At 40.4% G+C, this 14,337-nt stretch overlaps 1 protein-coding gene across 1 annotated transcript; it reads left to right on the top strand.

Annotated features, from left to right (window-relative positions):
• The first annotated feature begins 781 nt into the window (after positions 1 to 781).
• Positions 782 to 3,846, top strand: LOC140930714 (uncharacterized). Its single transcript, XM_073380423.1, has 2 exons — positions 782 to 896; positions 971 to 3,846. The coding sequence occupies exon 2, from the start codon at positions 977 to 979 to the stop codon at positions 1,880 to 1,882; it is 906 nt and encodes a 301-aa protein (XP_073236524.1). The 5' UTR covers positions 782 to 896; positions 971 to 976; the 3' UTR covers positions 1,883 to 3,846.
• Positions 3,847 to 14,337: the final 10,491 nt, after the last annotated feature.

Here is a 14,337-nt window from a genome sequence, read left to right on the forward strand (position 1 = left end):
CCAAATCCCGGGGACAAATGTGATGGGCAGGTGGGGCTTGAGCTCGGCTAGGTCTGTATGGACAGGTGGGGCTTGAGCTCGGCTAGGCTTGGATCATTTGTGGGTAAATATGGTTTTCTTCCCTAGGGGTCCAAATCCTGGGGGCAAATGTGATGGGCAGGTGGGGCTTGAGCTCGGCTAGGTCGGTATGGACAGGTGGGGCTTGAGCTCGGCTAGGCTTGGATCATTTGTGGGTAAATATGGTTTTCTTTCCAATTCCCAGGGGCAAATGTGATGGGTAGGTGATTGTCAAATAGCATCGTGTAACTGTAAACAAAATATCATTTTTTCACTTTGCAATCAAAAAGGGTCAAGTGATCGTCAGTCCCAAGAGTGAAGTATTTGACATTATCAACACTTTCGGATTTCTCAACTGCAAATTTGATTTGTTTTTGTGTATTCTTTAGTCATTTCTTGTCACATTTGTCAAGAAAATGAAAATACGCATGCTTTGCATTGCCAAGGAGAAAAGAAGGAAAAAAATGACCCTTTGAAGACAGTTGACTGAGATGTTTGGAAACATATCCATTTGTCATCTGCATGTTGTGTATTACCTGAAAGGTTTGATTCAAATTCTGAACAAGTAATGTGCAATGGCGAAATTTATTAATTCACTCTAGGGCGGAACGATCGTTGACATGTTTTGTTTTTATATGAGTTTTTTTTTCCTAGTATCATTGGTAATTGTGTGGTTAAAAATGTTTTGAACGTTGACGTAACTTGTGGATATACTGATGTATGGTGTTTTGTTTTTATTTTTGTGGTGGCGGACCGTCGTGTCCATGAGCTTTTAAGCATGTACCTTAGTGGATGACCAAAGTTCTATAAATGACAAGTCCTTTCTGTTAACCAGATTGGTGAGTTATTAAGTTGATTAAATTAAGACTGATAAGAAAGTTCTAGTATTAAACCTATTTTATTATCTCGATAGGTTTCCATGTTTGGTGATTATCAATACATTGACAACAATGAAACCTTGGAGGAAGGACCTACTGGTTCTGGTGTTGGTGTGCATGCTGGTGGGGGTGCTGCGGTTGCTAGTGTGGTTGCAGGGGCAAAAAATACTGCTGGCACGGGTGCTGTTGGTGCAGGTCCACGAGATCCTGTCGGTGCGGGCCCACGAGATCCTGTTAGTGCAGGTCCTCCAGATCCTGTTGGTGCGCGTCCTCGAGATCCTGTTGGTGCGGGTCCACAAGATCCTGTTGGTGCGCGTCCTCGAGATCCTGTTGGTGCGGGTCCACGAGATCCTGTTAGTGCGCGTCCACGAGATCCTGTTTGTGCGGATCCACAAGATCCTGTTGGTGCGGATCCACGAGATCCTGTTAGTACGCGTCCTCGAGATCCTGTTAGTGCGGGTCCACAAGATCCTGTTGGTGCGGATCCACGAGATCCTGTTAGTACGCGTCCTCAAGATCCTGTTAGTGCGGGTCCTCGAGATCCTGTTAGTACGGGTCGACAAGATCCTGTTAGTGCGCGTCCTCGAGATCCTGTTGGCGCGGGTGCACGAGATCCAGTTGGTGCGGGTCCACGAGATCCTGTTGGTGTGGGTCCACAACATCCTGTTAGTGCGCGCCCTCGAGATCCTGTTGGTGCGGGTCCGCAAGATCCTGTTGGTGCTGGTCCTCCAGATCCTGTCGGTAAGGGTCCACGAGATCCTGTTAGTGCGCGTCCTCCAGATCCTGTTGGTGCGGGTCCGCAAGATCCTGTTAGTGCGTGTCCTCCAGATCCTGTTGGTGCGGGTCCGCAAGATCCTGTTAGTGCGCGTCCTCCAGATCCTGTTGGTGTGGGTCCACGAGATCCTGTTGGTGCGGATCCAGAAGATCCTGTTGGTGCGCGTCCATGAGATCCTGTTGGTGCTAAAAATACTCCTGCTTCTAGTGATCCACGAGATCCTGTTAGTACGCGTCCTCAAGATCCTGTTAGTGCGGGTCCTCGAGATCCTGTTAGTACGGGTCGACAAGATCCTGTTAGTGCGCGTCCTCGAGATCCTGTTGGCGCGGGTGCACGAGATCCCGTTGGTGCGGGTCCACGAGATCCTGTTGGTGTGGGTCCACAACATCCTGTTAGTGCGCGCCCTCGAGATCCTGTTGGCGCCGGTCCACGAGATCCTGTTAGTGCGGGTCCGCAAGATCCTGTTAGTGCGTGTCCTCCAGATCCTGTTGGTGCGGGTCCGCAAGATCCTGTTAGTGCGCGTCCTCCAGATCCTGTTGGTGTGGGTCCACGAGATCCTGTTGGTGCGGATCCAGAAGATCCTGTTGGTGCGCGTCCATGAGATCCTGTTGGTGCTAAAAATACTCCTGCTTCTAGTGTGGGTGCTGGTGTCGGCCATAGTGAATCCCAACACAGGAAAAAAAGAAGAGGACAAGGCAGCAAAAAAAAAAAAAAATAGGAAAACAACACTGTGAAATTCATACGATTTCACAGGAAATGAGTAAAAGAGATGAATTTTCTTCAAGTCAAAGTTCGCATCAATATCGCTAGCAGTGAAATCTGAAAGCAGTGAAATTTCAAAGAAAATAAGAGAACAGTAGTTTTGATATACAGTATTTTTGTTATCAAGACTTGTCAAACTATGAACAAATCATATCAATGCAGTTACCTACAGTGGAATCCCGATTTCTCGAACCCTCGGGTTCCCGAACCTCTCGATATCTCAAACCAAACCTTGTTTCCACTGGATTTGCTTCTGTCACTAAAGCTCTATAATTTCACCCTCGATTTCTCGAACTCCCGATTTCTCGAATCAATTTGCGTTTCCCCTGGAGGTTCGAGAAATCGGGATTCCACTGTATTTAGATTTTTAATCGTGGATATTTATTTTTAAAAAGTACGAAAATCCTGAACTAGTTTTCAGGAAATACTATGAAGATTAATCAATGTTGCCAGTTGCAGTGTGGAAAAGCAAAAAGTATTGAATTTTTTACCGTATATTGAACAATTATTGCACGAGCGGCCGTCGGATATGAGATGATAGATCCAACATGCGCGAGTGGAATAATTGTTTTATTAAAAACGACTATAAATTATCGAAACATTGATTTGTACAATACAACAGAATGATGATGTACAAGCGACTTCCCGTCTAGCCATGGTATATTGGCTTTTATACCATAGTGGCTAAGCCAATCAAAACTCCCTAATTGCATTATCCAGAAGCTGTTAAAAAGCTGTATTAGTTGCTAGGAAATAAAAATATCAGATGCTATTTGCACCTGAGTGAACTTTCATTCTTTAGGGATGTCATGAATGCATGCATATTTATGCACGTGTTATGTATAGCCTTCGCAGTGAAATATAAATTTCATTTCTTAGCTCGCTATTTACAAGTTATCGTTGACCTTCGTAGGAAGGGTCGATCGGAGTTTTGGGCTTGGTTCCTACCCAGGTTTCCTGATTTTTATCCCGCTGATATGCGGCTTTTTTTGTATAGGTTTTTCCTGGCCTCCGAGTATTTTTTTTTTTTGAAATACGTATCCAATTCTCCGTGGGTTTATTCATTATGTAGTTTTCAATCTTTTAGAGCAAATGTGTTTATGTATGAGACGTAATAAAGTGAAACCCGAAAATGTTGTTTGGTCTTTGCTATTTGTGTGTGGTAAGACAGGGACCTCCACTCCACCCTCCATCATCTGGCAGAGGGAACCAAAGTTAATGGGATTCTATTGATAATGAACAAGTTTGATAAGACCCCTTTTTTGCTGACCCATTCTTTTTCATTATATGGGTTTTATTAGAGAGAGTTTCGTAGCATTTTTTATTCCCAGGTTGTCAGAGATTGTTCTTGTACTCTCATTGCCTTCCTAATACCCCCGCGAGAAGTCTTTTAATTCTCAGATACTACCTTTTGTATTTATATGATATATATATTCTTCTGTCTCACTATTATCCCGGATCATGGACTACCTTAGTGATAAACGCAAGATATTGAGAATCCCTTTGAAGAAATTTGACTGACAAAAGCCGCAGGAATAAGTCTGAAATCCGTGTAACAAAATGAAAGTAGAATTTAAAACTTGGGTATGAATCACTTAACTCTAAGCAAAATATCTTGAACTTGAATTCGCTTATAAAAAATGGAAAGCAGCAAAAGAATAACAAACAATCGAAGATTTTGCTTTTATACTAGCCATAGAGAAGGGAAACTTAACTAATCTTGTTCCCAGTCTCCAAATTTGTCGTCACGACAACTTTTTTCGGAACCATTTCGACACTTGCGGAACCAGCTTTGTAATAATTTCGAACGGGTTTCGTAATTATTTTGAACCAGTTTCGGAACCATTCCGAGATTTTCGGAACCATTCCGAGAGATTCGAAACCATTTAGAATCTCGGAACTATTCCGAAATTGGAAACCATTGCGAAATTCGGAACCATTTTGAATCTCGGAATTTTTTTACAAATGGCGGGCCATATTTCTTCATACAGCACCCAGCGAGCAACCAGTTTATCTTTTCCGTGTGAATCAGGTTGGTAATGTAGCTCATAAAAGTAATTATCGAAAGTATATGCCATTTATGTCTGTACAGTGGGGTGCAAATTAGTTAAACAGAAAAGTACAAATATGAGCATGTGAAGTTCATCATGTTACCCAAATTTTTCCAGTGGCAATAGTATGTCAGTTGATATTGAATTAATATTACCATGTTTTTCTTGTAGGACGTATGGTGGTGTATCTCAACAATGGTTCGATTGTCGTGGGAGGCCAAGTGCAACCAGATAGACAGACAATACATGGTTGCACAATACCACCAGGTCATGTGTGCGTCATGGTCACTACCACATGATGTTATCTAGTAACAATATATTGGGCCGGAAATGGTAGAATTAATACCATAGTAATATAAGATAGAATAATACTATACTAAATTATATTTAAAAATAAGTCTATTTACAAACGTTTTCTTGTATCTCTCCGTTTTTATCTGAGGAAGGTGACACCTGCTCCTACGCAGATTATATACTAATTCTTTATCTTTGGGAATGATCGTACCTAGCATATGATTATTAATAGCTCTTTTGAAAGCGGATTTATCTTGCTGTTCTAAAAGATTAAAGATGCTGACGGTTTGAGAGGTAAAAAGACGCTTATGGCAAAAAAAACGCTGTATAACATTTAAATCAGAATCAGAAGCGCCATACACAGCGAGAGCATATGTGAGAATGGGAAGAACTAGGGTTTTAAACAAGTGATCTATTTCCTTCTGCCTAAAGAGTTCCTTTCGTAGAGTTCTGAGAATGTGAAGACACTTGTTAGCGGGGCTCCCACGAGCGCTTCGCGCACGTGGGACAGAGCCCCATACCCATAGATTATGGTCAACCTCTTTTCCTTTGGTTGTCACGTGATTGACCGAGCGTACGTACGTACGTACGCGTCTACGGATTGTACGGGTGGGGTATCTCAGGCGTGTCTTGCCAAGTCCACATCTTTTACATTGGACATTCACAATATGGTCAATTGACAGCTGTCAAAACAGGATAGCCACTGACCAGTATCCCATGACCATATCGCGGGCTTAACTCATTGAGGTGACGTGATTTATTTGAAAGCTGTCCGCTGACCAGTTAATTACTTTACTAGATTGCGATCAATGCTCAGTCTCATACTTTCTAGCTAGTTTGGGATCGGAGCACAGGAAAACTGATACACGTCAATGTTGTGATCCATTGACAGCTGTCAAAACAAGGTATCGCTGACCAGTATCACTTGACTATATCGCAGGCTCAGGTGTCGACCCATCGAGGTCAAGTGTTTTTTTGAAGTTATCTGCTGACAAGGTACTGGTTTTCAAATGATCGCAGGCTCAAGTTTAATTTTTTTTTAAATTCATATGAATATGTTGTGTTTATGTGCCGCACAATTAAAATTTTGATTTCAAACTGACCTCGGACGTGAAAATTCAGCCAGCTGCTACAGGCAGGGAAGACAGTTTCTTTTGGCTTTTCTCGCCATGTTCACGCGTTGGTCACGCTCTACGTCCAATTTTTATGCTCTGATTGGTCAAAATTTGACAGATGAGTTCATGCGGAAAATTTATGCAGCATCTTGAATCTTGTTTACTTTGACAGCTGAAGCTGACAGAGTTTTGTGTCAACTTGTGATGTTTTTAACTTTCTTTTTCCACTGGATGTACAAAATGAAATTCAGCTGCTATCAGGAGTCTTCTGTTATTCATGGCCAGTTTGTTTATTGGGTTTTTGATTGAGTCGGATGGCATCGTTTTCGTTTTCATCTTGCTTAATGCGTAAGAGGGTTGCAAAGTCTGAAGCGATACTGGCGTTACTTGATACCTTTCAGGAGCTGCATCTCGAGTGGTAAGCCTAAGTAATTATTGTATTTGATGTTTGTTTTTTATTCCTAATTTAATGAAGTCGAGCGTAGTTGATGCGGCTATTTTGTTTATGCACTTTTGTAATATTTGAGACAATGATCTGACCGAGTATCAGGTTTGTTATAAGCTTACAGATCTTTAAAAAACCTTTAGACATTTTCTCACCGCAAATAAAAAAGAAAACGTTTCAAAGAATATTTAGTTATAATTCTGGCTGTAAAAGAAAGGTTTGAGCGGTTTTCTTGCCTCGAGTTCGTCTTTGAAAAAAGCAAACACCGGGAAGCCGGCTTAAAACATAAACTTCAGCTTTAAGTTCGAAGACTCAGGATTTTTAGAGACACTTTAATACTTGTCTTCCTGAATGAAAATTGTCGTCTCTGTATAAGTTGTACAGAATTATATTTGTTTTATTGACTGTTAGTACTCTCTCTTGTAATTTCAATCGTCGTGCCGATTGTTTTCAGTCGTTCAGTAAACAACGCTTCCCGGAGTACTCAAAATGCCGTGCGTTAAACCGTTTTAAAATAAAAAATAAACATAATAGATTCTTTATTATGTTGAAGCGCAACTCTGTTAATGTTCGTTCAAATACTCGCCACTGCTAGCACTGTAAAAGTCAGAACCGGCTGGCCGTATAGATGATTTTGAAAATTTTTTCAATGGTTTATGGCTAAAGCCCACGCGTGCTTCGATCGTCCTGAAGAGCAATTTGTATTGCAATATTGTGAAATACTGCATTCTGTTTTCCGGGGTCTGTATGATAAAAACAGTGCCTTATAGTACTGTTTCACCTCAGATGTGATGTATAAATGATATAAAAGGTTGGTTTACACGCACCCAGATTTGTTGGCAAGATTTTGTAAAATAAACTTGTCGAACGCAAAAAATTCGGCCAGAATGTTTTTTCCAGGCCTAATTAATCTGCTGTGATCAAGAGCCAACTCGATGTGCGATTTGGTTCACTCTTGGGCTGTTTGCAAATTATTTTTTTGTAAAATCAATTAGCCTTTCCCTGAAAAGTCACACAAATGTGCTCTAAAGTTAACTGAATTGTGGAATACAAGTTTATTGTTTGATTTAAATTATAAATTTATTAATGGGAGCCTCGCTTTTAGCCCTGGCTAAATCTATATATTAGCTTTTGTAAGCTTGAGTCTGACGTGCTCGCTAAATTTATGATTAGGCTGAAAAGTCAGTCCGAGCAATACAAGGCTACCACATTGAGGAATGTTATTGATATGAGCGTAATGATGGCGTGTACTGCTACTTTCCTTCTTTCTAAATATCAGTTCTTTACACTTGCTCGGATTACACAGCATCTAATTTTTCATACTCCAACTGGGAAACTGATTTACCAGGTCTGCTGACGTGTCTGAATCCTTCCATACGGGAGCTACTATAGTAGAGTCGTCAGCATATTTGAAAAGCATGGGCGTGTCATTCATAAAAACCTCCACGTCATTGAGGAAAACATTAAATAAATATGGACCCCCCACACCTCCTTGTGTTGTCCCCTTATTGACACATACCCAGTCACAAGAATGACCATTCACTGAAATGCGCTGTTTCTAGTTTCAAGATGCTGCTGAAAAACAGCTTACTATATCTTTTATTATGACGCTTGTGCCTGTGGGTGTCTGGTTTAATAAAGTGTCTTGTAATACTAAACAGGCTTCATCATCAAGCCCCCAACAAGTCACCAGCATTCGCTGTTTATTTTGCTACAACTAAGGCAACAAAGAATAACGACTACGTGTAGAAGATAATCACATGCTGAGGCTAGAAGGGGGGATCGGAGGGGCTGGGAGAGTTGGGGTTGGCTTTTAAATTATTACATTTATCAAATTGGTCAAAAATTTTTGATAGCTCATTTGACATTTGAATTATAGATTATAATCGCACGGATACGGCAAGTGATCTTCACTAGACAAATTATTGTCACCTTTTGTCGTGTTTTTAAGTATTTAGGCAAGCAATCTTACTCTGGATGCTAGAGGTATTCTTAGCACCTAGGGTAGTATACATTGGTATATGAAGGCCCCATTGTCCAGACCCGTCGGAAACACCACAGTTAATAAGTTGTGTACGTGTGAAAATGCACTAATCTACAACAAAACAGCTAATGGAAAAGCTGACTTCATCTCATCTTCATTACAACAACAACGAAAAAAAAAGTCAAGGAAAATGTGTATTGCCCTAAAATGTATCTGCAACACCTACGACTGTGTTGTTGGCATAGACTCGCCTATTTTTCAGTTTTTCCAATGTTGCCAGGTGATGACAAAGCAGACAACAGAGGTTGATTGACAACTTAATTGCCAGTGTCCATGCAAGACAGAAAAGCATTGTATTCTAATATAGGATGAACTTTTACCTGGTATATTCTTTAGGAGTCATCTTAGTGCTGTCAGTTGTCGTGATGGATGGAGCTAGAGAACGTTCAAAAAGGAGTGCCAGGGTAAGAAAACTCTATGTGTACTTAACGCTGTGATTTGATATGTACTGTGCAAGCAAGCCTTTCAATGTGAATAATGTGAAAGGGTACATGAGAATGAATAATGGGTTGTTATGAACAAAATGATCTGCTGAGAAGCAACCCTTTTCTCGATCATCTCTTTATAGCAACCGGCACCTCGAGGAACATTTGTCATCGAGGAAGGAAAAACGTTTATCGTTCTACCCCACCAATGCCAGGAATTTGGGGATTTTTCTTTGAAACTACTAGGGGAGCTGGTATTCGAGGAAGGGGATGAGACTGTAGAAAGGGAAGGCCACTGGGTGGTATCGTGTTCTACCAGAGTATGAGGCACCCTAGAGACCAGGTAAGCGAATTTGAACCAAGACAATACATCCCTTTTTTAGTTACACTGCTAAGCTGAGATGAAAGAGGAGCATATTCAAGGCTTTAGTTACTTAGCGTGAAATTCCAGTCATCCAACTTGGACAAGAATGTGTTTTGATAATATTTTCTCAAAGTCATACTTGGGATGACGCCTTGGATAAAATGCCTGTCGTTCTTCAAACGCCAGCTGGTTGTTTCTGAGCCAATTGACATCTCCACATCATTTTCAAGCAAGGCTATCGGCAACATTTTTATGTATCTCTTTCTTGCAGAAAATTAAAGAAAAGCTAAACAACAAGCTCATTCACTCATGTTTTATTATCAAGACTTGAACCACATGAATTTTCATCAGTCACGATGTAACAAAATGAAAAGACGCGACCACTTGATTGACATTTTTGTATATGTAGAAAACATCTGCTAATTGTTACCACTGGCAAGAAGGTTTCATCATGGGGAAGTTTGTTTACCGTTACATTCTTTGTTTCCACAGTTAATTAAGGCCTTTTACCATAGCATATATCCATGGCTCTGTAAAAGCCCAAGTGTGTCCACAATTTCTTCCTTCTTAATTGCCAAGCAGATGACCTGCCTAAGAAGCTATGTGTAAAATAAAGCGACCAAGAAAGAGCAAGACATGCTCACCAAGCGGAAGAAAAAAAGCAAAAGCAGCAGGAAATTGGGTGGGGCTGCAAGGGAGTGAGAGAGGGCGAGAGGGAGCGCAGGTTTTGTGCTTCCAATTGTTCCCACTCTTTGCGCTTAAGTTTCTCAAATGAACAAGTTCAACATTACTTCTTTGCATTTATCGATTGCCCATGTCTTCACTTTTCACAGGACTTTTTTGTCATTTTTCTCCAATCTTGTGATCACCTCTTGAGAAATAGTTTTTTGGGACAGTGTTTCATATCCTTGTTATTGGATAATGTTTTGTTGCACCAGGTTAAAATTGTTAACCCTATCCATTCTTTAATTGATTAGGAAATTCCTGAGGAGATTCAGAAGGCAACCGGCTCTGAAAAGGCGAAGACAGAGAGTTCATTGTTTGCTGTCGATGGAGCAGCCACCACAGGAGATATACTACAAAAGACTGAAAAGTCGCTGAATTGTAAAGGGTATAAAATACCCAAAACATGTTTCAGCAACAAGTTCATCGACCAGATGGAAGAAGGCTAGTAATAATTTGGAGTTGCTTATTATGTCTCCTGCAACTACATACGTTGTATAGTCTGATATTTAATTTATGGTTGTTTCATTAAAATGTGTGTAGTGGAGGGGGGTGGGTGTGGTAGAAGGGGCAATATTATTTATTCTTTTCTTATCTTCATTTGTACACAGCACGTGGATTGAGAGACAACTTGGAAGAACCAGATGGTCAAGAGCAAGAGACAGTAAATGAGGATCATGATAACCAGCTTGTTCTCAGTGAAGATGTCATCAGAGACATAATGAATTTTATGGAAAATTTGAAGAAGTTTGATAGAGGTATTGAATGATAATAACAGATCAAAAATTAAAAAATTAAAATCAAAAAAATTAAAATTAAAAATCAAACACATCATACAAGCCCATTTTCTGCAGCTGCTGTAGCTGTTAGCTAATTTGAGGTGCAGGAATTTTCTTATTAGTAGTAATTAACATGAAACATTTTTTTAAAAAGACTATTTCTAAATTGTCTTGCATTTATTTACTATATATTTCATTGCTATTTTGTTATCATACCAAAATAAAAATTGTAACTATAAAAATGTCTATAAACTTGCTGACATGTCAGCAACTTAAAGGGAAAAAAATTGTTTTGGATTCCACTCAGAGGATATAGGCATGTGGCATGATGGTCGTCAAGATTGTACATTTTTAGTCTCGTATGTCATCACAAATAACTGAGGTCGCCCTTAATGTACTTTCATGAACACTTGTAATAATTATAAATTATGTCGCTGTTTTATAAAAATCCTTTCTAGTTCAAGTTTATGGTAGCATGAACTGTTGTTAATAAACCTGAGAATGATCCCCCATGAAAGCACACTTAGGACATACTAGTAACAATCATATCTCAGTGCTTATGTCACACAACGTGCAACATTTGTATAAGCTTTTGTACTCAGTAATGGTAGATACTAGTTCAAAGTACAAGAAAGAACAATGAACACTAAGTAGTTGTTTGATTACAATGTATCCTTCTTCTTTGGCAAAGTCCACTGTAATGTAGCATGATATATTACTAGACTCCACAAAGGTTCCATTCATATTATCACATGCTTATCATGCACGTGTGCTCCTCTTTTTGCCGTACACTGTCCTTTCCCAGTCAGTTCGTTTAGAGCTTCGGTTCATTCACAACAGCGTGTTTTCCCTCCCACCCACCCCTTTGTTCCTGACTGGAACCTTTGTTCAGTTCTTCGATTACTTCTTATGTTCCCTATATATTTCAAATCAAATCAAAATCTTTATCTCACTTCGAATTCCAAAAGATAGCATCAACTAATGCTCATATCTCCGAAGGTATAGCAAAAACAAATAGAATATAAATGACAATGGTAATTAGAATAAAGTAATACTATATATTATGTACAAGTTTAAGATAATGCAGAAACAAGACAATTATTTTATACAGTGTGTCTACAGTACCTAGAGATAATTAAAACTAATTACAAAGGAGCAGCATTTATTATCTATTATTAATGCTCTTAATTTTTGATTTGAAAACATGTAATGATTCAGCAGTTCTAAGTACCTCTAGGAGCATATTCCAATATTGGCTGGCAGAGTTGCAGAGTAGCAGTATTTAGCACGACCAGAATGTATTTTAAGCAGATCATTACCTTTTTCCCCTATATATATGTATCCTTAAGATTAATCATTTATATTATGGTGTTATACTCCACTAGGTCTCATTCCTTCATTAGGTTCCAGGGAGATGAAACTGCTGTCTGGCTTCCAAATAAAATGAGTGGCAGGGAAGTGCAACCCCTGGCTGCACTTTACCCCACAGTAAGGCTTAGCCCTTGGAGACAGGTCCGGAAAAATATCCACTCCAGGGTGTGGACCCCCGGTCCCACCTGATCTGTACTCCACCCAGGAGGGCCACCCCTCCTGGTTCCCCTCAGTTCCTGTACTGGGGGATATGGGCCTCACCCCCGGAGACTGATCAGGATTCCTGTCCAGGGTGGCTACCCCTGGTACCACTCGATCTTGTCTGCCCCCAGGAGGGCTTCTCTCCTGGTCCCCTTATCCCTAGATGTAAGCGCTTCCCTGCCACCAGAATTTTGCCCATTACCCTTTGTGTGTTTTCTATGTGGTACCGACATAAGCATTTATGCGGAAAAACATTGCCAATTGGAAGAGTTTATTAATATCTTATTAATCAATCTCCTACCTGCATGGTACAAATGTTGTACTTATTACTTGCATGGAAAAGAAGTTGTTTACACGTACTCCCCGAGGTCCAGCGTGAGAGCTTTTTCCATTGATGAACCCGCAGTATATTGAGAAATATATGTTAAAGATGGACCTTAAGCCAGAGCCAAAGTATTTTCATTTGTGCCCTTTTTGAAATGTGTAGAAAGTGTTACTTAGTAATCATTGGTCATGATCAGTGTTGTAAGAGCCATAACCACTGGTTCCTATAGAAAGAATGTAGTAGAATTTGGTTTTATGAAGGTTTCTCAAAATACTTCATATATGTTCCTTCAGTGCAGCGCCCCATGTTTCACCGGATGCAAGGGAGGTAATGTTATCCGTCCTCAGGGTGGATTTCAATTAAGAAATCCAAATCCGGATTTTTTGGATTTCCCTTTTTGTCGTTCGATTGGGAAATCCGAAAAAGGATTTGCTAAACTGTTCTTGTGTGCAGCGGACTATCTTGTGCTAATTATGCCTATGCATTGGCACACTCAAAATGGCGGATGAACAGAGGGCACTGATGGCCATGTCGACAGTTCTTCTTTTTGAAGAATTGTTTGACAGGACGATTGAACAAGAAGTGCAGGAAATGGGTAATAGTGACTCGGATGATGCTCTGCTGCTTGCTGTGCTTGGAAAGGGCAGGTTTCCTTTAAATCGAGTAAGAATCATTGGATATTTTGAAGTGGTGGTACCAAGTTATGGTCCAGATTGTTTTCGATGTCATTTTTGGATGAGTAGAGAGAGTGTTGCTTTTCTTGAAGGTCTGCTTCACGTTTGTCCAGAGATGATCCCTTATCAAGCTCATGACCATGGAGGCAGAGCACCAGTTGAACTTGGGAAGCAAATCCTCATTACCATTTGGATGCTAGCGAACCCGGAATGTATTAGATTGGTATCGGATCGATTTGACATTTCTCGATCAACTTGTTATGAGATATACATGCGAGTCTGTGCAGCTATAACGAACAACTTGGCACAGAGATTCATTCATCTCCCAGAAGGGAACGACGCAAGAAACACCATTCAAAAGTTTGAAGAACAAAGGGGATTCCCCGGTATAATGGGCGCTATTGACGGTACCCATATCCCGATTCAAGCCCCCCTGAAAGATCCAGAACAGTACATAAACAGAAAGAGTTTTCATTCTGTACAGCTACAGGTTGTGTGTGACATGGACATAAAGTTTATAGATGTTTTCTGTGGCTTTCCAGGGTCTGTCCATGACGCCTGGGTGTTAAGAAATTCCCCACTGTTTGTTGATGCTGAGAGAGGCAGAGACCTGCTATTTCCCGGTAACTCTCATTAGATAGGTGACGTTGCCTATCCACTTAAGCCATGGATTCTTACACCCTATAAAGACACTGGTCGCCTAACAAGACAACAACAACACTACAATTTCATTCACAGTTCAACCCAGATGGTGGTTGAAAGATCACTAGGACTCCTGAAAAACAGATTTCAGAAGCTCAAAACATCCATGCTGAAACAAAAAATTAAGGATGTACCGATTGTTGTGGTTGTGGCATGTGTTTTCCACAACACATGCTTTATGAATAAAGATGGTATTGATGATTTCCTGGATGAGGGAGACAATGGCAGTGACAATGGCGATGATGATGACGATGGTTTGTTTTTTTCCCCCGAGATGCAGAAGGGGAGGAAAAGGGAAATCAAATTGCAAGGGCTCTGTAACGTCAATTTTACCTAATTGGTCACTGAAATA

Source organism: Porites lutea, chromosome 3 (genome assembly GCF_958299795.1).
Source record: "Porites lutea chromosome 3, jaPorLute2.1, whole genome shotgun sequence".
In the NCBI taxonomy this organism is placed as follows: domain Eukaryota; kingdom Metazoa; phylum Cnidaria; class Anthozoa; order Scleractinia; family Poritidae; genus Porites; species Porites lutea.